Source organism: Ahaetulla prasina, chromosome 7 (assembly GCF_028640845.1).
Source record: "Ahaetulla prasina isolate Xishuangbanna chromosome 7, ASM2864084v1, whole genome shotgun sequence".
NCBI lineage: Eukaryota > Metazoa > Chordata > Lepidosauria > Squamata > Colubridae > Ahaetulla > Ahaetulla prasina.
The window spans coordinates 85313066-85339648 of NC_080545.1; the positions used below are offsets into that span (position 1 = coordinate 85313066).

Sequence of the window (26583 nt, forward strand, 5' to 3'; positions counted from 1 at the left end):
AGTCCTGTAAAAGTACATTATCAGCTCATCTATTCCGCATTGTTAAAGTTAAAATATCCCATGCCATTTTGCCACTATTATGAACATCCCACAAGGAGAGGGGTACAGCAAAAGCTCTTTGACAATTATGTTTAAAGTAGGAGTTAAACCATCTGTTGCTATTGTCAGTCTGATCCTTTAACTACTCTAAGAAATGCCTGTAAATGTACTCTTATTAAAACACTTAGAGTGGATTAGCTAATCTATGGAACATTTAACTCTTATTGCTAGCAAAATAAGATTTCCTAGCTCCCACTTGGAATTTAAATCTTAATATTGTAATTCCTAGCACCATTGCTCTTTAGGGATTACGATATCTGGAATATCTCTATGTAATGCAAACTAGGCAGGAAAAACACAATATTCACAATGACTGATTTTTTTTTAAGGGGGAAATTGTTCCTCTGTTACACTCGGGCCCAACCTCTGTTAAGTAGCAAGTTTTAGATTTCAAGATGATTGATTACATTGGAACTCATAGGAAACTACAATCTTTATCCCTTTTCAGTATCACAAGTATATCCTTTTTAAAAAAATCCCACATGTAATGTAAAAACTGCCATGGAAAGCTAGAAGGCAAATATAAACGTGATAAATTTTTAAAAAATTAAATAAAAAGAGCAATCTAAAAAGAATGGTTACAGAGAAATTAATCCAGGAGAAAAATTCAGGCACTGTACATGAAAGACGTTGAATTTTGAACCAGCCATTTTATCTTCACTATCCTCCACCCCACCAGAATTGCCTTAAGCTATCCTGGGTAAAAGGAAGTCTGTTACCAAGCTCAGTCACAAGTAGGTTTGAGTAGCAAAAAGAACAATTTGCAAATAGCTCAGTTTGCAAATTGCTATTTCAATCAAGAAGTTTGCAGGATAATAATCTTGTACAATTACCAAAATGGTTAGTTATTTCTTTCTCAATTCAAAGTTGATTATTAATGACTATAGGAACATTTGCACTAAGTTTTACTAAGCAACAGTATAGATATAATTTGCCATTGCCAAACTTCGCTACAAAAATGAGAGTGTATATATGATTATTTGAAAAAAAAACCTGGCCAATTCCTATGGTTATTACATAATTTAGAAAAAGAATACTTTTTATATATATTGCCATTTTGGCAATGTAATTAAACATCTTTTCCACTTCTATTAAAATAACTTTTGGAGTAGCTAGCTACCTAAGCTCACCTAGAATTCAGGACTGCACAAGAATCTGAGATTACATATAGTCCTTAATTTATAACCATTTGTTTAGTGACTGTCTGTTTGAAGTTACAACAGCACTGAAAAGAGTAACTTACAACCGGTTCTGGCACTTACAAACACTGCAGCATCTCCAAAGTCACATGATCAGGATTTGGCCAACTGGCAATTGGCATTTATTTATGATGTTTTCAGCATCTCAGGGTCATGTGATCAATTTCTGACTTTCCAAGCTGGCTTCCAACAAGTGAAATCGGGGGGGGGGGGGAGTCGTGTTCACTTAATGATCACACAATTCACTTAACAAATTCCGTGATTTGCTTAACAATTGTGCCAAAAAGGATTGTAAAATTGGCTGTGTCTCACTTAACAACTGCCTCGCTTAGTAATAGACATTCCTAGTTCCAGTTATGACTGGCTGGCTGGAGTCACTGAAGCAGTAGGCGTGAGCTTAAATGGACTCCAGAGGATGGTAGAGAATAGGAAGGCCTGGAGGAACGTTGTCCATGGGGTTGCGATGGGTTGGACACGACTTTGCAATTAACAACAAAGTTCCAATTATAGTTGTAATCTGAGGACTACTTATACTTCCCCAACTTAGTTTCAAACAGACCTACGCTTATGAACAGAAACAAACGTTTTAGATATAACTTATGAAGTTTGGTCTAATTAATTTTTCTCATTCTTATTGGATCCAGAGAGATCCAAAATCACAGGGAAATATTAAAATGACCCACAAAAGCTTCATGGCCTTTGTGAAGCTTTTGTGACTCATCTTGGCTTCAAATGATCACAGCAGTATCAACTTACCTCTCGTTTAGATCTCTGTGAGGAACGTTCTAAGACATCTTCATTAGAGAGATCAGAATCCTCGGAGAAGCTTAAGTGTTGGCGCAGTTGCAAATCTGAGACAATAAAGAAATGTGTCAAACGGCAAAACTTAAGGAGCAGTTCATAGTTCATAATAAAATGGACAATGAACTAAATCATCAGACACATGGTTGAAAAAGGACCGTATCATCCCTTCCTGCAACAGTGATTCAACTCAGCCTTTTCTAACATCTCAGGTCAATGAAGGGTGCTCTAGAAGCAATGATAATATCCCCTTTTCCCGACACAACAACCTAACTTTTTGGTCTTTCAATGACTCCCAATATCTCCCCAGGCAGTGTAGTTGAAACTGGGGATAAATGATCGGCAGTCAACTACTTCTAAGGTGCTGCCTATTCCCTGTAACTTCTGCTCATCCCACACAGTCTCAAAAAGTCAGCATTTCCAGATCCTGTTGATTAAACAATGCTGCCTAATCCAGGATCCAGGAAATTGGGTTTCTCTGTCAACACCATTCCCTCTCCCCACCCCTCCTGGGATTCACATTCATTCCCCCCAATCAGGCCCTAAACTGACCCATTCTCCAGGTGTTGGGTTAGACTGGGTGGTGAAACCCTTCTGTGATGTGATATATATATATATTTAAATGACTGTTCTTTTTTCTGGACTAGAGTTGGGTGTCTTGCAGACTGGGTTAAATGCAATAAATATGTAAATGCATAGATACAAGAAGACAAAATTACCAGAGAAGAATTAAGCAGACAATGTTCAACTTTCCATCAGATCACTGGTGACACGGGGTGAATTGCTATCCTTTAGTCTAATCTAGCTAAAGTGAAATACAGAACTCTCAATATCTGGCAGGAATCTAAAAATACCTGATGCCTTTAAAAAAAGGACTGTATGTTGTTATTCTGACGTCTCATACTTATTCTTTCTTTTCAGCTACCACTAAATATATAATGGGGTTAACAGCATGCTGGAGCAAATCTGATGGATGTGCACAACGCCTGGAAGAGTTTCTGGCTAGGGTGAAATCATTATAATATATAGGCACTGATATTATACCTCCTGCTCTAACCAATGGAGATGCCTTATGCTTCCCAGAATCCACTGTGGTCCCACTGGAAGGTGTGCTAGGGCAAGATTTGTCATCTGCCTTTTTCTTCTTGTCTTTCTTGTAACCAGAGAAAACCGACTTCCAAAGGGATTTGGGCTTTGTGGATTCCTCAGCGGCGCTGCTAGATTTGTCAGATTGCTTGTTTTCATTTTTTGACTTCTTCTCCTTTTTGTTCTTCCGGGGAGAGAAGAGAGAAGTCCTTTTTTTATTCTTCCCGCTGGAGCCGTCTGAGGATGTGATAGACCCATCGTGACCACCAAGGTCCGTTAGTGGGGGAAAGAACCTCTCGCTACTAGCTTCGTGCTTCAGAGTGGGGCCTTCGCTGGTTTTGCCAGTCGGATGCTTTGAAGTGTCTAAAGTAAATTCTTTGGTCTTTGAGGGTGCTGTAGATGCTTTACGTGATTTTGCAGCAAGACCACTGCTGGTCATCTCCAGATCTTTCATCCTGCTAAGCTGCTTAGCCATAGCATCCCGTAAGGCCTGGCTTTTGATAGACTTCTCCCTGGCCCTCATCCTTTCCTCAGCTAGCTCCTTAGCTTCAGCAGAGACCTGAGGAAGGCCTCTCTTTCCTCCTTCAGTGGACGATGATCTATCATTTTCCTTAACCACATGCAGTTGAAGAGGCTTCTCAGGCCTTGGCTTGCTAGGTGGAGTGTAGTATTTTTCATTAAGGCTTGTATCCTCTGTTCTGTCATCGTAAGTGTCCTCTACGTCATCAGCAAATGGTATTTCATCCACACTCTCAACAAATGACTTCCTCACCTCCTCTCTGGGTGGTTGAGAAGAACTTCTGGTGGGTCGGATTCTTTCATTGGCTGGCGCCATCTGAGGTGTCTGTACGGACTCTGCTTCCTTCTGCCAAATTGCCTGGTGCCTTTTTCTTCGCAACGTTGCTGGTTCTTCGTTCTGAGGTGGTGGCGGAGGAGGGCTAGACGGAGGGGTGAGCATGGTGGAATCCGATGTGTTGAAACTTTGGCTGGCCAGTGTCCTCATGTTGGATGAACTACCCTGAAGTCCCAGTCCAGAACTGCTGGAGAGATCTCTTTTCACATCCTTTGAGTTTTTCAACTCTTTCTCTGATTGGGAGGTTGGTGTCAGCAAAGAAAATTGTTCCTTATCCAACTTTGGCATGATTACCTTTGGTGGTTTGACAGGATGGATTCCTTTTTCTTCTGACCCCAAATCAGAATTATATAGTTTAAGAGGAACAGATTCTAGGGGTGAGTAGGTAAAGTTTGGGTCTGATCCCCTGCTTCTGTTGACAGGAGTGAGGCCTAAACTCCTACGGATTTCAGCACTCTTCATCCAGAATTCCTCCACAAGATTATTCCTTTTCAAAATCTCTTCTGTTGTGGTGGGACTTTCCAGTTTTTCCATCTGCCCATCTTTACTTTTTAGAGCAAGTTTGGCCAAAGGAGTAGAAGTAAAAGCTGGGATTGGCTGAAAACACACTGGTGGCTCTGCTGGAGGTGTAATGGAGGCTTCTGTGGTGGGCAAAGGCTGTGAACAAATAGGCAGGGGGGCAAGAGGTGGAGAAATTGATTCTACGGGTACTGTTGACGGTGATTTTACAGGAGATATTGGTGTGATGGCTTCAGGCAGTGCAACTGGCTGTGACCGTATTGGTGAAATTGATGCTGGTGGACTTTGAGCTTTTTGATCATCAAGGATCTTGTCTTCTTTTTCTTTTTCCGGGAGGAAAGGCTCAGAGAAAAAATGGATATCCGATGACTTTTTTCTGTATATCGGTATAAGAGATTCCTACAAACGTGATAAAATCAGAGCATAGTTAGTGGCCTAAAATATCTTTCACTAAGTTCTAAAACAAGGGTCTTCAAACATGGCAACTTTAGGACTTGTGGACTTCAACTCCCAGAATTCCTGGCTTGGTGAGGAATTCTGGGAGTTGAAGTCCACAAGTCTTAAAGTTGTCACGTTTGGAGACCCCTGCTCTAGAATAATGGCTTCCTATTCCTACTTTCTGATAATATTTCCTCATCAATACATTTACAGAACAGTGCCTACAATTTTGTTGCAGAACCACAGGATATTACTACTAGATTCTGGGGAGATAATCCAGGGTGCACTAAGGTTACTTCTTGCTACACTTGAAGTCAACACTATTATTCAAAATTGCCCCAATTAGTGTACATTACATGGAAGTTAAATAGCAGTTGGACAAACTATTTTTCAGCTTTTCCTACCATTACTGACCATCTTACTGATAGACTCCCGACAAATTTTCAAGGAACATGATAGCATATGTGTTTACAATATAAAAAGTATTGTTCCAGAGAATTCTACACCTGTTCAGACAATCAAAATGGAGAAACGAGAATGCAAGTCTGTAAGAATAGAACTAGTATTGAAAACAACTGAGGCACATTATTTACATTTGGCAGAAACTACTACTAGTTTCTGGTGTAATTTGAACTTGAATTTGAAATTATGGCTGCTCAGCTGGAAGCAATATCAGCCACTGTCTACCTATTGCCTTATTTCCTTATGCTCTTTTTCCTTAACTGGGTAAAATTATAAAAATGCTCCAAGCTGAGTGGGCCTTTCAGCATTGGCTCCCAAGGAGCAGACAATGCAATGTTCTCCTTAAGTCTTAAAATGTCCCATCCCTGGGAAGCAGATTATATCTCTACAATGAGAAATATCAGCTTCCCATTCAGCCTGGAAAATTAAAGAACTCTTTCAACAAATCTTGATTTCACTGAACCACAGTATTAACTGTGTGAAAGAAAGTCACTGTAGCTATCACCATTTCTTCTTCACCTATAATATCATTTGTTTTAGACTAAACATGTGAATTTATATTGATCATCAATTGTGTTGTAAATGTTGTACCTTGATGAACGTATCTTTTCTTTTATGTACACTGAGAGCATATGCACCAAGACAAATTCCTTGTGTGTCCAATCACACTTGGCCAATAAAAATTCTATTCTATTCTATTCTATTTAATAACCATATCTTCATTGTATATAAATAAGATTATTATGACCTGTACAATTAAACATCATGGTTTAGGTTTATGGATGGAGACAATTCCTTACCTCTTTTTCTTCTTCCTTATCGTTACAAATTGGAGAAATAGAACCAGTCCTTTCACATGGTGATTGGACTGGAAGACAAGGATTACAGGTATCTGAAGAACCAAAAAAACAGAGCTGTGACCATCTTAAAACCAAATAAAGTACATGGAGTTAAGTGCCTCCTTTCATGCTTCTTTCTAGATAGTCTATTTGCTACGTGATCCAAATTTGACTCTCTCCCTTCAACACCCTTTGGCGTTATACTTGGCACAATTTCTTCTTATACATATGATGATGATTATGCACATTACTCAGAAGGAAGTCCCTCTATGTTTCAGAGATTATTGCCAAGGAAGAAGGTTTTACATGCTGAATTTTTTATAAAAATGGTAATAATAACAGTGTGAATTTCTATGAAGAGTCTCAGTCATCCAGGTCATGGTTGTCCCAAAAGTGCTTTTTCAAAAGGCAACTGGACTTTGTTTTTCCTTGAAGATGTTTCCTTTCTCATCCAAAAACCCAAAACATCTTCAAGGAAAAACAAAGTCCAGTTGTTTTTTGGAAAAGCTCCTTTGGGACAGCAGTGTGAATTGCTATTTAGTTTGAAAACAATGTGTTGAATCATAAAGGATCCAATATTTGTTTGTTGAATCTAGTATCTTGTGTCCCACATTGGCCAACTAGATGCTCTTTTTAAGCACAATGGCAGAATGACCCAGTTCTATATTTTACTTTATTCCCCTTCATGAGGCCTAAATACCCAAACAGAACCAGCTGCCAAGAGTCAAAGGCTCAGTATTTGATTACTACATGCAGTTCATAAGCATCAAGATACAAGATACGGTTGTCCTCATCGTTCTTGAGCTTCCAAAGTTCCCTCAAAATCTGATCATGCCGTGGAACACTGAACTCAAAAGGTGGCTTCCTGATTATTGACATCCCTCTGTTCTCTTTTCCAGTTTTAGTTCTGCTTTTATAATTTTAAATTCTTTAAATCATTATTATCTAATCGTTTTAACTAATGTTTGTCTTATTTATTTATTGTTTTTACTGGGTTATTGTATGCCACTCAGTCACTTTCTGTGAGATGGGCAGCCATATAAACTCTAGATGATAGATAGATAGATAGATAGATAGATAGATAGATAGATAGATAGATAGATAGATAGATAGATAGATAGATAGATAGATAGATAGATAGATAGATAGATAGATAGATAGATAGATAGACAGATAGATAGATAATAGGTAGGTAGGTAGGTACAGACAGACAAATAGACACCTTTATGGTAATTATTGCAAGAATTTCTAGAGTGGCAAGTGTGCGCTGGCAAGGGAGAACAGATTTATTTGAAAACACTGTTAATGGGAATCATTCTTTGATTTGTTCTAAATTAAAAAACAAGAAAAACTGTGTAGTTTTGGCCTACAGGTTCTTAGACAGTCCAATGTGCTGAAATGTTTAGTACCTTCCGTCATAATGAAAGGGGTGACTGTTTCTACTTCCTTGAGCTCAGAGACTTTCAGTTCTTCTCCTTCTTTTTCTTCTTCTTTTTCTTCCTGATGGATGCGACACTCTGCCTCTGCATCAGAAGGGATGTCATCTAAACCCCCAACAATGTTAGGAATTGGAAAACAAAAAAGAATTAAGAATCAAATTTTATATACGTTTATAGTAACTTCATAACAAGAGAAGGGAATGGTGAAACCATGTAGGCGTCTGCTCCCTCCTTCCTTCCTTCCTTCCTTCCTTCCTTCCTTCCTTCCTTCCTTCCTTCCTTCCTTCCTTCCTTCCTTCCTTTCTCTCTCTCTCTCTCTGTCTCCCTTTCTTTCCCTGTCTCTTTCTTTTCCTTCCTTCCTCCCTCCCTCCCTTTTCGTACTTGCTACTCAGAGTAAATTTTGTGTATGCTAAATTACCTAGTTTTGTTAGTTCTAAGTCACAATTGTAGAGTAAAAAATAGGTTTTCTCTCTGTGCTTCTGAAGCCCTTTACTACATTTTTATTTAACGTGGCTATTCCACGTGTGATTAAAAAATGACATGTATAATTATCTTGCAATCCTTCTCTACCACCTCCAAGTCTCACACCATTAAGCCACTACTTAAATTACTATATCAATTGAACTCTTTTGTTTGGGGTTGTCAAATTTACATGCAATTGTTTTGCAGCATGACTTTGCATTTCTGCAGTATTAACTGCCAGCTCTCAGAGGTAAATCAGACAGGAAACAAGATTAGATGAGCTCATTCTACTTTATAGTAGAATCAGCTTCCTCAACACCTGGAGGAAACTGTCTATCTGGACCCGTTCCAGTCCGGCTTCAGACCCGGTTACAGCACTGAGACGGCTTTGGTCGCGTTGGTGGATGACCTCTGGAGAGCCCGGGACAGGGGTTGTTCCTCTGTCCTGGTTCTATTAGATCTCTCGGCGGCTTTTGATACCATCGACCATGGTATCCTGCTGTGACGGTTGGGGGGATTGGGAGTGGGAGGTACCGTGTATCGGTGGTTCTCCTCCTATCTCTCTGACCGTTCGCAGACGGTGTTGGCAGGGGGGCAGAGGTCGACCCCAAGGCGCCTCACTTGTGGGGTGCCTCAGGGGTCTGTCCTCTCGCCTCTCCTGTTCAACATCTATATGAAGCCGCTGGGTGAGGTTATCCGTGGTTTCGGGGTGGACTATCATCTGTACGCTGATGACACCCAGCTGTACATTTCCACCCCGAACCACCCCAATGAAGCCGTTGAGGTGATGGGCCGGTGTCTTGAGGCCGTACGGGTCTGGATGGGGAGGAACAGGCTTCGACTCAACCCTTCCAAGACAGAGTGGCTGTGGGTGCCAGCTTCCCGGTACAGCCAGCTTACACCATCGCTGACTGTGGGGGAGGAAGTACTGACCCCCAGGGAGGGAGTGCGCAACTTAGGCGTTCTCCTGGACGACCGGCTGTCCTTAGAGGATCATTTGACAGCCGTCGCCAGGGGAGCTTTTTATCAGGTCCACCTGATTCGCCAGTTGCGCCCCTTCCTTGACCGGGACGCCTTACGCACGGTCACTCACGCCCTCGTCACTTCCCGCCTGGACTATTGCAATGCTCTCTACATGGGGCTCCCCTTGAAGAGCACCCGGAGGCTCCAGTTAGTCCAGAATGCGGCCGCGCGGGTGATAGAGGGAGCACCGCGTTGCTCCCATATAACACCTATCCTGCGCGGCCTGCACTGGCTACCAGTAGTCTTCCGGGTGCAATTCAAGGTTTTGGTTACCATCTTTAAAGCGCTCCATGGCTTAGGACCGGGATACCTTCGAGACCGCCTTCTGCCACCGATTGCCTCCCAACGACCGGTGCGCTCCCACAGAGTGGCCCTCCTCAGGGTGCCGTCGACCAAACAATGTAGGTTGGCGACCCCCAGGGGGAGGGCCTTCTCTGTGGCGGCACCAGCCCTGTGGAATGAGCTTCCTCCAGGATTACGACAACTCCCTGACCTCCGGACCTTCAGACGTGAACTGAAGACTTTATTATTTCAGCGTGCGGGACTAGCCTAAGAACAAAATGTTTTAACCAAATTTTAATGGGGGTTTTATTGGTTCTTATTGTTTTAGTGATCAGGCTTTGATAATATTTAGTTTTAATTTGGGTTTTAAATGTTTATTTATTATATTGTTCTATATTGTTTTAATATGCCTGTGAACCGCCCTGAGTCCTATGGGAGATGGTGCGGTATATAAGTTTAATAAATAAATAAATAGTAAAAGATAAAGGTTCCCCTCGCACATACATGCTACTTGTTCCCGACTCTAGGGGGTGGTGCTCATCTCAGTTTCAAAGCCAAAGAGCCAGTGCTGTCCGAAGACGTCTCTGTGGTCATGTGGCTGGCATAACTAAATGCCAAAGGTGCACGGAGCATTGTTAATTCCCACCAAAGTAGTCCCTATATTTCTACTTGCATTTTTTACTTGCTTTCGAACTGCTAGGTTGGCAGAAGCTGGGACAAGTAACGGGAACTCACTCCGTTATGCGGTGCTAGGGATTTAAACCGCCGACCTTTCTGATTGACAAGCTCAACTTCTTAGCCAATGAGCCACCGCATCCCCACATGGTGGGGTAAAAGTATAGTAAAAGGAAAAGGTCCCCACTTTATAGTAAGGGCACATTAATAGAATCTGACAAGTCTGAAGCTACAAACTTTCCATCACTACTTTTAACCATCTAATCAATGAGGTCAGTCTTTCCTAAATTTCTTTCTCTGACTGTTAAGTCACTGGGGGCTCCTCCCGCTCTTATCAGATTGTTTTCTAGGGAGCATCTCTTCCCCTCACCCCCCAAGGTCACCCACATGTTCCATTACATCAACCAACAACATACTGTGTGAAGATGCCCTCAGACTCCTACCATCATCCAACTCTGCCCCGGTGTCTCCATCTTCAATAGCTTCTGCTGGCTCAGTACCCACTTCATCTTCATCATCATTCTCTTCACACAGGGCTACAATAAATTGTTGGTACCAATTTTAAAAAGAAACAATGGGGTGGAAAAGAAAATAGATTTCTGTTTGGAGGATCACTTAAGACACATTCCTGTAATCCAAATACAGCAAACATGTGATGTTTGTTTTGCTAGGACTGTACCACTTTGGATTAAAATTGATATGTATGACGGGACAAGACTATCCTGGAATAAAGATTTGCCTTTTTTTTTTTCATTTGAACGCTGAAGAACATTGATGTATGTGACATTGACGCATCTGAGCCGAGACAATCAGATATGAGCTACAGTACATAATTTTTTAATCATAAAAGCTCAGTTCATAAATGTTGGATAAAAACAAAAACTTCAGGTCATTAGTCAAATACATCTTTTTTAAAAACAAGTGGAATATGTTTTGTTAATATATGAAATGAATGGTTCCCTGAAATGTGAGGCTGACCTTTTAGAATATTCATATTTAAATATTTGTAATATTATACAATGGACCATGTAGCCCTATTAAAGTTTAAACATAATTGGAAATATATTTATGGCATATACATATTAGCTGTCGCTATTCTAAGCAACCATCCAAACTAAGAGTACAGTGATAGCTTGGTATTCCTCATTAACTGGTTCCAGGAGGCACAATGAGAACCAAAACTGATGAGTTCCAAACAAAATTTTCCCGTAAGGAATACTGTAGTGGGTCACAAAGTAGCCGACAACACAAGTTCTAGCTTGTGTGTTGAGTACCAAACAAACAATGAGCACTGGGATAAAAAATTTTGTGTCAAAATGCTTTGGGTACCAAATTCAATGAGTTTCAAAGCAGCTGAGTACCAAGGTACCACTGTATGTGGAGATCAAATACAGCATTTTAAAATCAAACATAACTGGTGCTATACGTTTAATTGATGTAATATTTTGGAATAGCCTTCAATATAGGAAAGACTAGTCTCTCCTAAGCAATCATGCGTATTCCCATGAATCAAAATCAAATTTCAGTGATATGTTAATGGAGACACAAATTAGCATATATTGGTGCACATCTATTCTTGGAAAAATGTGTTCTATTCATAGTTATTTTGCAAATACATCTTTGCACAGAATAAGCAGTTAAACATAAAGTGCAGGGTAGGGAGGGAAGCTCTCGCATAGAACCTTAAGAGCGATGCACTACTATATCCCAAACTACTGGAAGCCATGTTTTGCCCAGATTGGCCAGCAATCAAAACTGGCTAAGAATAAGGCAATATGCAAACTCTGCTGACAGAAGCAAAAAAAAAAAAAGTTTTAGAAATGCACTAGCTCCATCCATGCAAAATCTAAATTGCCAAGTCTCAAGCAATCTCTGTTCTACTATCTAAAATTATGACCAATTCTTTTAGAAGGACTCAATTTTAAAAATAAGACGAAAGGGTAAGGCTGTTTAGAAGCAACCTGTACAATTTAGCTATTTTACATGGAGTAGAAAAGACACTCACATAACCATGTCTCATTCTACAGTAAAGTCACTTTACGAAGAATCTGATCTATTCCACATCTATCTAGATGGCGGAATTCCAGGCACACAAACATATCTCAATTCTGACTTTAATACACTTCAAATTGACTTCAGCAATGACTTCTCATTGAAGTTTTTGTCAACTTAAGGTCTATCTAACCAGCATTCTTCCAACTCAGTGAACTACTCTTTTCAAAACTGTAGATACATTTTGTCTACCATTTCTACTTTTTTTAAAATAAAAGTTTCAAAACAGGCTAAAGTAATGAAGATAATGGCTACAGAATAAAGCAAGTGAGAAGATTTCCCCCCCCCCCCATATTAGGAAGATGTTCTGTAGAAATTGTAATATTACAATAAGATTATGTTATGTGGGACACATAACACACATCTTCCCATTATGAATTTTAAAGATGGAACCACTTCAGATCACCTGAAACAGCATTGAACTTAAATGTCATTTTAGAAAACAATTGCCACCAAGGGCCTTGCTTAAAATCAAGACCATGAGAGTTGAGTAAAGGAAATAATTTATCTTGAGGTACTGTATAATCTTCTACTGGCACCAATGGAAATCTTGGTGGGTTTTTTCTGGCAAACTGTAAGATGGGACTATATATATAAGAGCACTCAGATAAATACCTACATAAGAGGCTCTGGCTTGTTTTCACCTTTCAGTTAGTGTTAGATTTAAATAGGTCCTACTGGTCTATGGCATATCTAGAAAATCTATTTCTCTTCTCAACTACATCTGGATTTCCTGTATTGCCTGCAAGAAGAGAAGCTGAAGGAATTAAGATGGTGGTCTAATTCATGCAAGAATGGCTTATCTCTTTGAGACATGCAAACCCCCCTTTTCCCTGCCTCTCCAACTCTGCCATGCAGTAGCAATAAAGACATGGATAGTTCCTGGGTTAAAAAAAAGGCCAGCAATTGGGGCACTGGAAACATGGAGCAGTGGCATTGCCAGCGGTGGCGGGCAGGGTTACTTGTGAGTTTATAAACACAACATCACCACAACTACCTCCTGGGACTGCATCCAGCCATGCCTGTACTGCCTCGTGGCGGATGGAGGGAAGGTCAGATGCTGAATTAAAATAAAATAAAAATATAATAAATTCCACAGCACACTCAACATGTATTTTGAAATGGAAACATCACAAAAGAAAAAGAAAAAAAGTCCAGAAGCAGAAAAACATTTGCTTGAGCTCTGACCTTTCTCATAGAAATCAAAGATCCTCTAGTAAAATAAAAAATACTTAAAGAAAGAAATGCTCTGATCAATGGATTTCCTTAATCCCTGTTATATTCACTCCCTTCCTTTAAGTGGATGAATTTGTCTTCTGATGATTACTTTGCCATAGAGTACGGCAGTCCTCAAACTGTCATCTCCCATGTTCTCCTGCCAAAAATATCCAGCTTTGATAAAGATTGTTCTATCTACAACAGGGGAGTCAAACTCAATTTCATTGAGGGCCGCATCAGGGTTGTGTTTGACCTCGATGGGGGGGGGCGTGGCCGGGGGGGGCGTGGCCAGCTCAATGTCACTCATGTCAGAGGCACCTGTGGTGGCCCAGGGAGGGCTGGGAGAATCCATTGTCTCCGGCTCCGTTTTCAGCTGCAATGTTTAGCCTTCTCTTGTATAGTATATCTCTCAGTTATGAGACAAAATCAAACTCTTTTATACTACTTCACCTGGAACCTTTAAAAGGTTGAGTCAAGGTTCTCCATACCTGACACCAGTGTTACCTGGGTCTGGCTGCCCTGGTTGAGAATTCAAAAGAGTTCATCCCAACAAAAAGACCATACCGGCATATAGCAAGTTAGGAAAATCAAGGAAAGGAATCAGAGGAAAGTTCCCATGAAGCCAAATAAATGGTGAAACCCCAAACCATACACCAGATCATCAGAGAAAAATCCAAGGAAATAAGGCAATTGTAGACTATAACACAAGGGAAGTATAATGAACATATTAATCTTTTCAAACTGCAAGAATTACTGAAACCCAAAATATGCCTTCTTTTTTTTCTTCAGAGAAAGTATAAGATCAACATATAAGATCTCTTGTGCTTGGGCTGTTCGTTTTCAATTTCAGAGGTTTGTCAAATTTTTAAAAATGCTTATATTTTGAGAAATACAGATTGTTGTTTCCTTGAGCTCAAAGGTGACCGAGTTACTGTTAGGAAAAAAAGTGTCTGAGATTTCCACTAATAGAATACTAGAGGTATTCATTATATGTTTGGATGAAAATAGGCTGAGGTGCAGGGTTTGTTGAAAGACTATCTGTGTGATACTTTCAAATAACATACAGATCCTGAGCTGGAATAATTATGTAATCAGTACTTGGGAACACCATTTACATTCCTCAAAAGAAAGATTACTATTTCACCCAAATCATTTACCTTTAAAATGGGAAGGTTCTCTTACATTCAGTGAAAACTGAAGTAAAGGGCAGATGATGGTTTCTTTCTTTCCAATTTTCCTTATTTGGAAGGACTTGCTTTAAACTGATTTTTAGACTTATTTTTGGTAGGTCGCAGCATAGGTATTTGGAGTAACATTTCACGGTATATAACAAGTGCAGAATTCCAAGACTAAACAAACTAGCAATCTTTCTCTTGTAAAGTTCATAATACCTCCTCTGCTAATAATTATTCTTAGTCAGTCTCTCTTGGTCGGTCGGTCGGTCTTTCTGTCTGTCTGTCTCTCTCTCTCTCTCACACACACACATATACCCACCCCTTTCATTTCAAGAAAGTATAAGAAAATAAACTTTCTAAAGGATTTGGAAAAAGCTAGTCAATACATAATTGGACCAAAGGAGTTGCAATTTCAGTGGCTTTGGAAGGGGAAAAAAACCCTCCTTGCAAAATATTTATATTTCAAAATTAGGTATAAAGGTAAAGGTAAAGGTTCCCCTCGCACATACATGCTAGTCGTTGCTGACTCTAGGGGGCAGTGCTCATCTCCGTTTCAAAGATGGAGCCAGCGCTATCCGAAGATCTCCGTGGTCATGTGGCCGGCATTACTCAACGCCAAAGGCGCATAGAACGCTGTTACCTTCCCACCAAAGGTGGTCCCTATTTTTTCTACTTGCATTTTTACGTGCTTTCAAAATGGCAGTACTAAGGATTTGAACTGCTGAGCTGCCGACCTTTCAATCGACAAGCTCAACATCCTAGCCTCTGAGCCACCGCGTCCCTCTAAAAATTAGGTATACAATAGGTCATAAGAAGTACTGTCTTGAACTAGAATGAAGTATGGGTGACCTCCAGATCAGTGGTGGGTTTCAAATTTTTTTACTACCGGTTCTGTGGGTGTGGCTTGGTGAGTGTGGCTTGGTGGGCATGGCAGGGGAAGGATACTGTAAAATCTCCATTCCCACCCCAGGGGAAGGTTACTGCAAAATCCCCATTTCCTCCCGATCAGCTAGGACCTGGGAGGCAGATAATAGATGGGGGCAGGGTAAGTCAGAATTTTTACTACTGGTTCTCCAAACTACTCAAAATTTCCACTACTGGTTCTCCAGAACTGGTCAGAACCTGTTGAAACTCACCTCTAATTCAGATGCTGGTCAACTACAAGTTTTGGCAGCCCAGCCACAAAAACCAACAGGCACCTTGCCCAATCCTAGAAAACAGGAATCTGGGAGTCTTTGTTTCAGAAAAGTAACAAACTGCAGATTTAATGTAAAAAAAAATATGTCTGGGACCCAAACCTAGGATTACCTATCCAACAGAAGCTCTAGAGCAGGGGTTCCCAACCTTTCCTATACCCCGCATCCCTAGAATGCTTCTGATATATTCTCACACCTCTTAAAAAACAAATAAGTATATGCATATAATTATACATGTATACTATAATTTTAAAACTTCTAAACCCAAGTTTTTGTACCCCCTGGAATATCGTATCAAGAGCATGGAAACATCAAGCATTTGCTAAGCTAAATATAAGTAACAGCTTCTTATCCCAATTCTGTATGGGATTTACTTTCTATGGTGCACTCAAGAAGATCAGAGCCAAGAAAAAGGGCCCTACTTTTTTTAGTTTACAGGGGAAATATTTTTTTATCTAGACTCCCATTACTCTACATGTTGCAAATTGTTCAGAATATTAATAATCCGATATTTGAGACATCCTCTAATGAAACTTTCCCTATCGGCACTTTCCAGTTACTGGAAATGCAAGTGCCCTCATTCTCAAATGGCTACGGACAATGGGAATTGGAATCCAACGTGTTTGGTACGTATAGAATGGAGAAAACCATCCTTTACGTTTCTTTTCATCTTTTAAGAAATCTCCATGAAGAAAGTAATTGAAACAACATTTGTCTTTGACACATAAAATCTTCAACATCTCACTGAAAGATCAACTTTCAAAAAATAATTTCATCCTTCACCATCCTCTGTCCATTTAGTGAACAAACTGTTTTTCAGGCAATCGGTTGTCATCATTCTGAAGAGGCCTTGTGCTATTTTATTACTTCAAGGGTTTTATTTAAAATATTCTTATCTTTCTGCCCCCCCTTTAGATGCAATGCCCTTAAGTTTTCTCAATTTCTCTTAATTATTTGCTCCTTATCAATTTTGCCCTTTTCACTCTTCTCTTCTGAAACTACCCAATCATCAAATTGACCCTTGCTGGATTGAAATTCTTGGAGATAGAAAACATCTAGGATCCACCAGGCTGAGGGAGGCTATTCTCCATTAAACCAGCCTAAAGAACTGTATAGACTCAATTTCTCTCTTGCATTAGGTTAGACCAGGAATGTCAAACTCAATTTCATTGAGAGCTGCATCAGGGTTGTGTTTGACCTCGGAGACCCAGGGTGGCCATGGCCAGCTTGACATCACTTATGTTGGGAGTACCTGTGGTGGCCCAAATGTTCTGCCAGCAAAAACGGGCTTCCGAACTAAGTTTTCGGCTGCAATGGCCTCCTGCACCCCTCTGCCAGCGAAAATGGAGCTCTGGAGGCCACGCATGGTCCTCCCGAGTTCCGTTTTCGATGTCAGAGGCATCGCGGGCTAGTCCTTTGCTGTTTCCAGGGCAGCCCCATGGGCCAGATGTAAGTGCCCCAGGGGTCACATTTGGCCCAAGGCCTTTAGTTTGACACCCCTGGTCTGGGTTAGACTAATCTAGCTAATTCTGCCTGTCTTAGGAAATCATGGGTACTTAAAGCTTAAAAGAGATACCTCCTACTACAGTCTTCATAGTACATACCAGCAGATCCCTCTTCCACTACAAATAAATGTTCATACCACAGACACAAGACGTGTTCCATTCTATTACAAACAATGACAAACAGGAAAGCTCTAGAAGCAACATGAGGATGGTCTCAGAATTGGTCTTTCTGCATTTAATGGAAATCAAATGCCCTTATGATATAGGGGGTCACTGCAGTGGACATGGTTACCTCTTGAGGTGGAGGACTTAGAAGTGGGACCCACTTTTTCCTCCTCCTCCTTCTGACGGATGTGTGTCCAATGCACATCAGCCAAGATTTCCAGGGGATCAATTGGATTTACTATCTGCTGCAGCCTCAGGTTTCCAGCTAGCAAAGAAAAGGGCCAATGGTGGATCATGTAGAAGGCATAGGTAAAGGAAAACAGGGAGGAAAAAGGGTACAGGAAAGACAGGGAAAGAAAAAAAAGTTATTTGAAGTAGACTGAAAGAGAAAATAGATAAAGATCAGCATTGGGCATGCCGGTGTGTCCTTCTACATTGCAGTTTATATATCCAATTCACCACAAAATACAATAATCCTTCAGTGATGCATACAATACTTGAAGATTCATCATGGTGAAGACTATTAGAAAAGCATCTAATTCCAACATGTATATTTTGTCATTCTTCCTTAACTGCTAATAAAGATACCATGTTCACCAGTATGGTTTATAACAGACCGTTTGTCTCTTCTCTTTTACTAAGCAGCATTCCAAACAATAACTGCCCAATATGTGCAACTTAAATCACAGAATAGCCAAAAAGAAACTAAAAATAGAGGCAGAATGTTAAATACATTTTGTTCTTTTTCTTTAATTCACACCCAATCCTATTTTGCTTCCAAGAAGAATGATATAACTATAAAACCATCCTGTGGCATTTTGAGGAACATCATGCACTCAAGTTCTCTTGTTGAATTATGGCAACTCATGCCGCCAACTGTCCTTTTCCATCACAAATCCTTGGGTAAGTATTGTTAGTGTTAGAACACACTGCTGGAGAGTTAACAAGATGAGTTTAATTTGTGAGATTAAAAAATGTCTGGGAATTCATACACAGAACCTTAGCAAGGCTCTCAAAGAGCAGGCCTCATCAACCATGAGAAACAAAAACTTGTTATTCTGACAGTATGCAACAAAACTCATTATTTCCAATTTTTTTTAAGCCCATAAAGATGATTTGTTTCCCATGAAGCTTTTGACCTAATGGTAAACTTTAACACAGGGGATTATTATGTTGCATTTCTGAAAATCTGTAGTTTATTTAGTATAAAGAAAAGGGGTTTGGTGATTGAATGCTGGTCATCTGATCACTGATGAATTCTGATTGTCCAGCTGGCACTTTTTAAAAAAATTGTTTTCTTACCTTGAAAGTAAGAGTAAAATGTGGATCTGGCTTGTTCTATAAAAGATAGAAACCCTTGTTCAAATGTCCCAATAAACAAAATATAGAGCAGTCTGTGATTTGTTATCCACAATTGCTGGCAGGGTTTTAGCGTGAGCAAAACAGCACATACTCCTATTCTGTTTGGTCTCCAGAAAGATATAATTCTTCAAAATTTTATTTATGACAATATATAGCCATAATGACTGCTATTGTACCCTGTTCCCTATTTATATACAACCATTTTTGCAGCTGAATTTGAGACACTAGAAACAAACAGCTTTTATCAAATTATCACAATATGTCACAATAACATGTGATATAATATTAAGCCAAAATGGAGGGAACTTCCAACTTGTCAAACCTAGTCTTCAAAAACTGGAACAAAATACTTTTTTTCTGGTTAATAAAAAGAGAGAGAATGTTCTTTTTGATAACTTCTTTTTGATGAAGTTATCACTGTAACAAAAATGTCAAGCTATGACATAAATAAATAAAAAATCTGGCACAGTGAAAAACACAAGATCACAATGCTGCTTGTCTTTGAATGCTTAGAGTTTGACTCATTCCCAGATAAGCAGCACAAAAAAGACAGTATATGAGTGTGCAGCAACAGACACATATTTGGCAATGGAATTTAATGAATTTAAACTAAAAATGCCTGAGCTTTAATCTAGCTTTTACTCTATTTACATTATGAAAGAGGCAGAAAAAAAAACCAAATGTTATATTTGCTCCTGATCATATAATGGTTAAAATGTTCAATAAAAATTAAAGAGAACCTATTTGTTCATGGTAATTAGGGATTGAACTGAGTAATCTCTATTTCTTATCTCACAGTTATTGTGATGAAAAACTAAGGTAAACCACAAGGTAAAACCACATGGTAAATGACCATGCTAATGTCCTAAAGCAGTTTTTCTATCCTTAGCGATTTTAAAATACGGGGACTTCAACTCCCAGAATTCCGAAGCTAGCATGGGTGGCTGAGGAACTAGCTGGGGAATTCTGGGAGTTGAAGCTCACATAACATAGAGTTGCTAAGCTGAGAAACACTGATCTAGAGGAAAAGACGGATAGAGGTGTGCTTTTATTTGGAATGTAATTTTGTTGAATACAGCAGTTTCTAAATACGCTGTACCACATGAGACCTGCTCTTTGTAATAAAGGAGCTCCCCCTTTTTCCTCAAGGAATGCAGTGACGGTGCTAGGGTACCTTTAAAAGTACCCATGTCCTCTTCGTTTGATAGACGTTGAAGCCAGAGGCCTTGCTGAAGTTCTCGCTCCCAAGGGTAATACTCTCCCTCTACAGCAGGGGGAGGAAGACACCAACAAATAGCATTGTCAGAGTGAAATAAAGGACAGAGTGAAAGCTGAGGAAACCCACAGAGGCATTAAGTTGCTTCACTTTTCTAGATAGTCTTACGCATGTTCAATCTCACATAGGAATCCGAACATGCTAAATATGTACAGATACATGTGTAATGGATACACCATCTATCTCACCGCACACAGAGGCTACAAAATTGGAAAATCCGTATATATCTCACAACTTGTGTGTGGATTTACAAGCAATTTTCCTGCACCTACGATATTTAACTAATTTTACTTTATTACCAAGACTCTTATTGGCTAAAATCCCCTTCTTATGTTCCATTATTAAAGGAGTTGATCCATGCAGAACTTGAGAGAGTGATCAAATGCTCTGACAGACCATACTTATTTTAAAATAAGGAACTGATCGTTTTAAAAAAACGATCAGTTCCAAAAGTAACCAAGTTGGTGGTTTTGTCAGTTACGATTATAAAAATCAGAGATGCTGGGTGCCTCCTCACCTTCCAACCTACATATTCTACATGTTTATGATTTTCTACTAGCTGCTACAATAAATAGTGACTTGCAGCTTTTTGAGTACAGTTGACTCACAGCTTTTTAAGACAGGGTTTTTTAGACCCTGTCTAAAACAGGGGTCTCCAATCTTGACAACTTTAAGACTTGTGGACTTCAACTCCTAGATTTCCTTCTGGGAGTTGAAGTCCACAAATCTTAAAGTTGCCAAGGTTGGAGACCTCTGTTTTAGACAACTGAAAACCTAGCCTGTTGTGTTCATTGAATGTATACCAATTGCAGGCTCAGACTCCCAATCCTATCCTCATCCCCATGAATGAGAAATGGTTGTTTGTCATCTACAGAGTCAGATTCCCCCATTTCATATCCCACCTTATTTCTCTGCTAGGTATTGTTAATGTTTAGTTTTTTTAAAAAAACAAAAGGAATAAGTTCATGAAGCTGGAGAAAGAATAACGTTAGTATCTTTCCTCACAGTCTTTGCTACTTGCAGGTACTCCTTGACTGAAGAGCGCAATTGGGGCGAGAATTTCCATTATGAAGCAAGGTTGTAAGGAAATGTGCTGTTTCAGTCTAACTAACAATCGCCAATTCATTGAAACCCATCTTGGAAAACATAGGGAAGCAATTTCTTAACCTCAAAATTGGTCAGGGCCTAGACTAGGGATCTCCAAACTTGGCAATTTTGGGACTTTTGAACTTCAACTCCCAGAATTCCTCTGGCACATATATTACCATGCTGGCTGGGGATTCTGGGAGTTGAAGTCTACAAGTCTTGGGGTTGCAAAGTTTGGAAACCCCTGGCCTCAACTGATGGAATTATGGCCTGTTGTTGTTTCTAGTGCCCTCCTACTGTAAAGTTTTTAAGTGTCCAATACATTGAAAATGGAGAAAGAATTATAGTCAATATTTCCTTGCTCGTCAAGAAAAGGATTACGCGCATTATGAGACACCTGAATGATGAGTTGCGCTTGATTTTACAACCTTCTTTGCCACATTTGTTAAGTGAATCACTGCAGTTGTTGTATGAATCACGTGGTCATTAAATGAATCTAGTTTCCCCCACTGGCTGCTTTTCGGAAACTGGCTCGCAAATGCTGACCGCATGATCATGTTTCCAAACAGTTTACAGCTTGCAGTAACGGCTTCACAAATTTCAGATGGGAGGTTTTTCTCAGCCTTTCCTGCAAGTGATAGAAGCGGAACACTGAACTTCGTAGATAATTAATATGCTTTACAATAATGATATAACTGTTTTCTGAAATGTCTGCCTTTGGAGGTTGGTTTCCTGGCTCCTAATATTGTGATTCTGTCTTCATCTTGAGTGCAACGTATTCATTCGTAGCTTTTTCTTTTGGTAAACCCAAATAGAACAGCCGAGTATTGCGTTTAAGATATTAACATTAAATAAAGGCAATGAACAATGGATTAGACAAAATACAACGAGAACAGATAGCCTCAATTTGGATTCTACCAGTATTATTTCCTCAAAGGATTTCTTTTTCACTTCCCAGAATTTTTTTATATATATCAAACTCAGTCAGATTTACTGCTATGTATTAATATGTAAGTTTTCCAGAGAAAAAGAGGAATACATACATCAGGGGTGGGCTCCTGGGGATTTGGCAGGGTTCAGGCAATCCTCTAGCCAAGGATTGCCGGGGTTTGGCGAACCCCCAAATGCCACTCCTGGTGGCCATGCCCACCCCGCCCCAGCTGCCCCTCCCACAAGTCTCCACATGGCCCGTTCATCATTCCAGGTAAGTGCAGGGGAGGGCAAATTCCGGAAGTCCGGAAACAGTCCTGTTTCCCCCTAGCCTCCGGACCCTGGGGGAAGCAGTTTTCGCCCTCCTGGAGGCTCGAGGAAAACCTCTGGAGCCTGAGGAGGGCAAAAAATGCCCCCCCATCCCCCACCATGGTGCAGGCTGCCGACTAGGCCATGCCCACCCAACAATGGAGCAGCGAACCCATTGCTAAAGGATCTGAAGCCCATCCCTGACACACATATATCACACATCAGCACACAAATTTATACCTAGATGGAGGGGAAAAAAACTATTACTAACCTTCGCTAGAGACTTCTTCTTCTTCTTCCTCCTCCTCTTCTTCCTCCTCCTCCAGCTCCTCCTCCTCTTCTTCCACCTCTTCCTGTTCTTCATGATCATGATTTTTCTCAATCTCCAGCTGCTCCTCACTCTTCCCTTTCAACATGGCATGTATTCGCACAGCCTCTTTCCATGGCACGCCACCCAGATCGGAGGTCGGTTGCTTGGGCTGGTCTGCTGCCTCGACCTCCTCTTCCTCCTCTTCCTCCTCCTCCTCTATCTCTGATTCTGAACTACTGTTGGGAAAACAGGCAAGAGCCATTTTGAAAGGCTTTCAGCTAATAATACTTTTCTATAAATATAGCTAAAGGAAACTATCATCAACCTGTTCGGAATACCCAACTATTTAGCCTGATATTGTATAGATCAGGGATCTCCAAACTTGGCAACTTTAAGCCTGGAGGACTTCAACCTGGTTTAGGTAGTCCTTGATTTGCAACCATTCAAAGTTACAATGGCACTGAAAAAAGTGATCTATGGTCTTCACATTTATGACCATCACAGCATCCCCACAATCACGTGATCAATATTTGGGCGCTTGGCAACTGGCATGTATTTACAACAGTTGTAGTGTTCTGAGGGTCATAGGATCGCCATTTGCAACCTTCCCAAATAGCTTCTGACAACAAAGTCAATGCAGGGATGCTGGATTCACTTAACAATCACATGATTCAGCTGCAGTGATTTGCTTATCAATTGTAGAAAACATAATATCGGGCATAACTCACTGAACAACTACCTCGCTTAGCAATGGAAGTTCTGAATCCAATTGTGGTCATAAATTAGGACTACCTGTACATCCGGCCAGCAATAGCTTTTTGGCATGTCAGATATTTATGTATTATATTCATTCATTTCAACTAAAGAATCCTGGGGTAAAATAGAAGATGACTCAAACATGCAGTTAGTGCTAAGTTATGGTTTTCCCATGGTTTTGAATTTTCAAAAGGTGAGCAGCTATATCTGAGATCATATATCCCAGCAGTCTATTGAAATTTTCTATTTCAATTCTCTTTCCCCACCCCTCCCTATTTTAATGGAGATGGGGAGACTGGGAATGAATGAGTTTCTATTTTCATAAACAACCTGAAATTTAAGTCCTTGGGTATTCTATGGCATAAAGGCAAAACTGAATCTAGAACTTTATTTAGAGAAGCTGATTTACTAAGAATACGGGTATAACAACCATACCCCTATTTGAAGAGCATGTACTTCAATACCCTTCAACAGCAGCCAGCATGGCCAATGGGCAGAGACTATGAGAACAATTTTCAAAACATCAGAAGGAATATTACTTATTCCTGATTTTAAGTCCTTCAGATGTTCTATGATAGTTTCATTTGCTACCTTCACAGAAAAATGTTGTACCTACCATTATTTTACCTATGGAAATCTTTGTAATCTGTTGTATGAATGGAAACAGAGCTTGATAATTGCATTTTTAAATTTTCTCTCTCCATAGTTAACAGTCTGAGTCACTTCAACGTCTGTATCTCGTTTATTCAACCTGTGCTTTATTAATGATAAATAATGGTGCCCATTTGGAGAGGGGGAAAAAACAATCATCTAACTTAGAGAATCATTCATTCTATCCTCTATTTCTATTTTCCCCAAATAGTATGTGTGCAAATAGATTCTATTTTTTTAAAAAAAGAAGCTTGCTAAGTAAAAATATGGGCAAACTTAACAAATGTAAATCATCTGGGAATTTTATCTAGAGTATGAAAGAAATCCCGCATATTTTTGCAACTTCTAAGAATGCATTTTCCTCCCTCCCAACCCCTGCAATGCAAAAACATTATTTTATTTTAGTATATTACTTTGTCAGATAAGAAACCATCATGAAAGAATGTTAGCTTTATTTTCTTCGAAAGACAAAGTTTGCTGTTACTTGAAAATGGGAGTATATAGAGTAAGAACTCTAGCTGGAACCTATGAGTTAAATAGAGTTCTTCAATTGTTTCTCTACATTATTAATATTTGCCTCTAGAGGTTTTCACAAAATGATTGGACAGTTATTTGTCCAGAATGGGGATAAAGAGTCCTGCTTTAGGCAGGGGCTTGGATTACAAGACCTCCAAGGTTCTTTCCAGCTTTATGATTCTATGATTTAAGATAGCTGAGTGAATCTCCAAGTGATAAATAGATTTCTGATGACAACAAGGGTGTCCACTGCCATGTTTGGTGGTTTTTGTAGTTCTTTTAGAGTAGGGGTGTCCAGGGAGTATGGCTGGCTGGGGAATTCTGGAAGTTGAAATCCATAAGTCTTAAAGGTGCCAAAGTTGGACACCTCTGTTTTAAAGTAAAGTGTTAATATCTGAGGACATTTTTGTGCTTGCAGAAGGCGGCTTACAAACCCTTTCTGTAAAAAAAAAAGTTAGAAAATTGCAAGCTTTATAATTTGGCAGTTGGCATTTTTGAATTTAGAGGCTGAACCCAAAATGTAGCATTTTGGTTAACCTCTTATTTGGACAGTTTTTTGATTCAGATCCTTCATTTCATTTAAGTGCCCCCAAATCTTAAAATCTGAAGAAGCATGCAAATCTTGTTTGGTCTTACTAAGTTTTATAGGATAAAGAGTAAAAGAAAAAAAAACAGCAGTAAACGCTATTCAGGGCAAAATGTGTCCTGTGCTAAAAATGGTTGACCAACTAGAAGACAAAGCTTTGTAAGATTTGTAGAGAAATCATAGTGACCTTATAATGGAACTCCAAACCCATCTTTCTTTTCAGTCTCTGGTACCACAATATATTAAGAGATTTTTGCTAGTTAATTTGAAGAAGTATGTTTTAGCATAGGCTATAAAAATCTAACTACAGAAGCTGTTAAATATGCCTGTTAAATAACCTGCTGGGTACATCCTCTTCTGTTCCTTTGTCTAGCACGCTGCTGAGGTTGTGCTCTGCCAATGTCTCCTCTGGCACTTCTTCCAAGTCTTCTTCCCGTTGTACCGAGAGCCGATAGTTCTCCAATTCAATCCGTTCTGGTGTGCCACGCAATCTCTTAGCAAGACTGGGTTCCTCTACGCCATTTATGTTGGGAACTGGAGAAGAATTAAGAAACAAACAACCAGAAAATATTATGAATCCTGATCCCAATTATGCATCTGGAACAATTGCCTTTGTAACAGTCCCACCAGGATGCTAAACTGTTGACCTCCAACCGGGATCTAACTACAGGAGACTCATAGTAGTCCTTCAATATGTTTTGGAGAAAACAACAATTTGTTATGGTATTTTTTCCTTAGAATGTAAAAAAGCACAGAAAGGTGGGTTTTTTCTCTCTTCTTGGACCAAATAGCATGCTGTGTTACGCCTTCAATATTGTCTTTTCAGCCTGGTGTCCTTCAGATATCTTAAGACGCCCTCTCATACCAGCTGGGGACTGCAAGAACAAAGTTGAAACACATCTGGTGTAGTTTAAGTAGAACACTGTGGTCCATGAATTGCTACATCAGAGGAAATTTTGGTGCTGGGGTGGCACACACTAGCCATTTTGAGGGCAGCAGCAGTGGCTCAGGATGGCTTCTTGGGAGTGGAGTAATGCCAAAAGATTTTATCAGTTTTAGTGCTATCAGATTCGGGCTGCAAATATTTAGATGATCATAACAGAGCAGATTGGATGTTTCCACCGTCACTGCCCACCCACCTACCCAAGGTCACATGACTGAACTTTGGGTACTCAGCAATTGGGCCAAATTTACAGCCATTTGCAGTGTTCCATGGTCATGTGACCTGATTCAGCTGCTCAGTCTCTTAACATGAAATGAACCACCAGACAGAGTAAGGCAGGATGGTTTTATGAATAGTCAAGTGACCAAAC

General features: G+C 39.9%; 1 protein-coding gene across 26 annotated transcripts in view; it reads right to left on the bottom strand.

Annotated features, from left to right (window-relative positions):
- The window catches only part of MICAL3 (microtubule associated monooxygenase, calponin and LIM domain containing 3), a 227890-nt gene that overhangs the window by 30630 nt on the left and 170677 nt on the right, over nt 1-26583 (bottom strand). For 18 of the 26 annotated variants that reach the window (XR_009156059.1, XM_058190697.1, XM_058190693.1 and 15 more), the window contains 10 exons: nt 25609-25804; nt 22723-22997; nt 20025-20114; nt 17616-17753; nt 13227-13289; nt 10621-10713; nt 7706-7840; nt 6258-6349; nt 3144-4956; nt 2055-2149 (listed from right to left, as the gene is read on the bottom strand). Coding sequence is in view for 23 of the 26 variants with exons in the window: in XM_058190697.1 (XP_058046680.1) it covers nt 2055-2149; nt 3144-4956; nt 6258-6349; nt 7706-7840; nt 10621-10713; nt 13227-13289; nt 17616-17753; nt 20025-20114; nt 22723-22997; nt 25609-25804 (2990 nt within the window). In the remaining 3 variants the exon portion in view is untranslated. The remainder of the gene's footprint in view (nt 1-2054; nt 2150-3143; nt 4957-6257; nt 6350-7705; nt 7841-10620; nt 10714-13226; nt 13290-17615; nt 17754-20024; nt 20115-22722; nt 22998-25608; nt 25805-26583) is intronic. The other 8 variants (XR_009156060.1, XR_009156061.1, XM_058190716.1 and 5 more) reach the window with 6 other exon arrangements.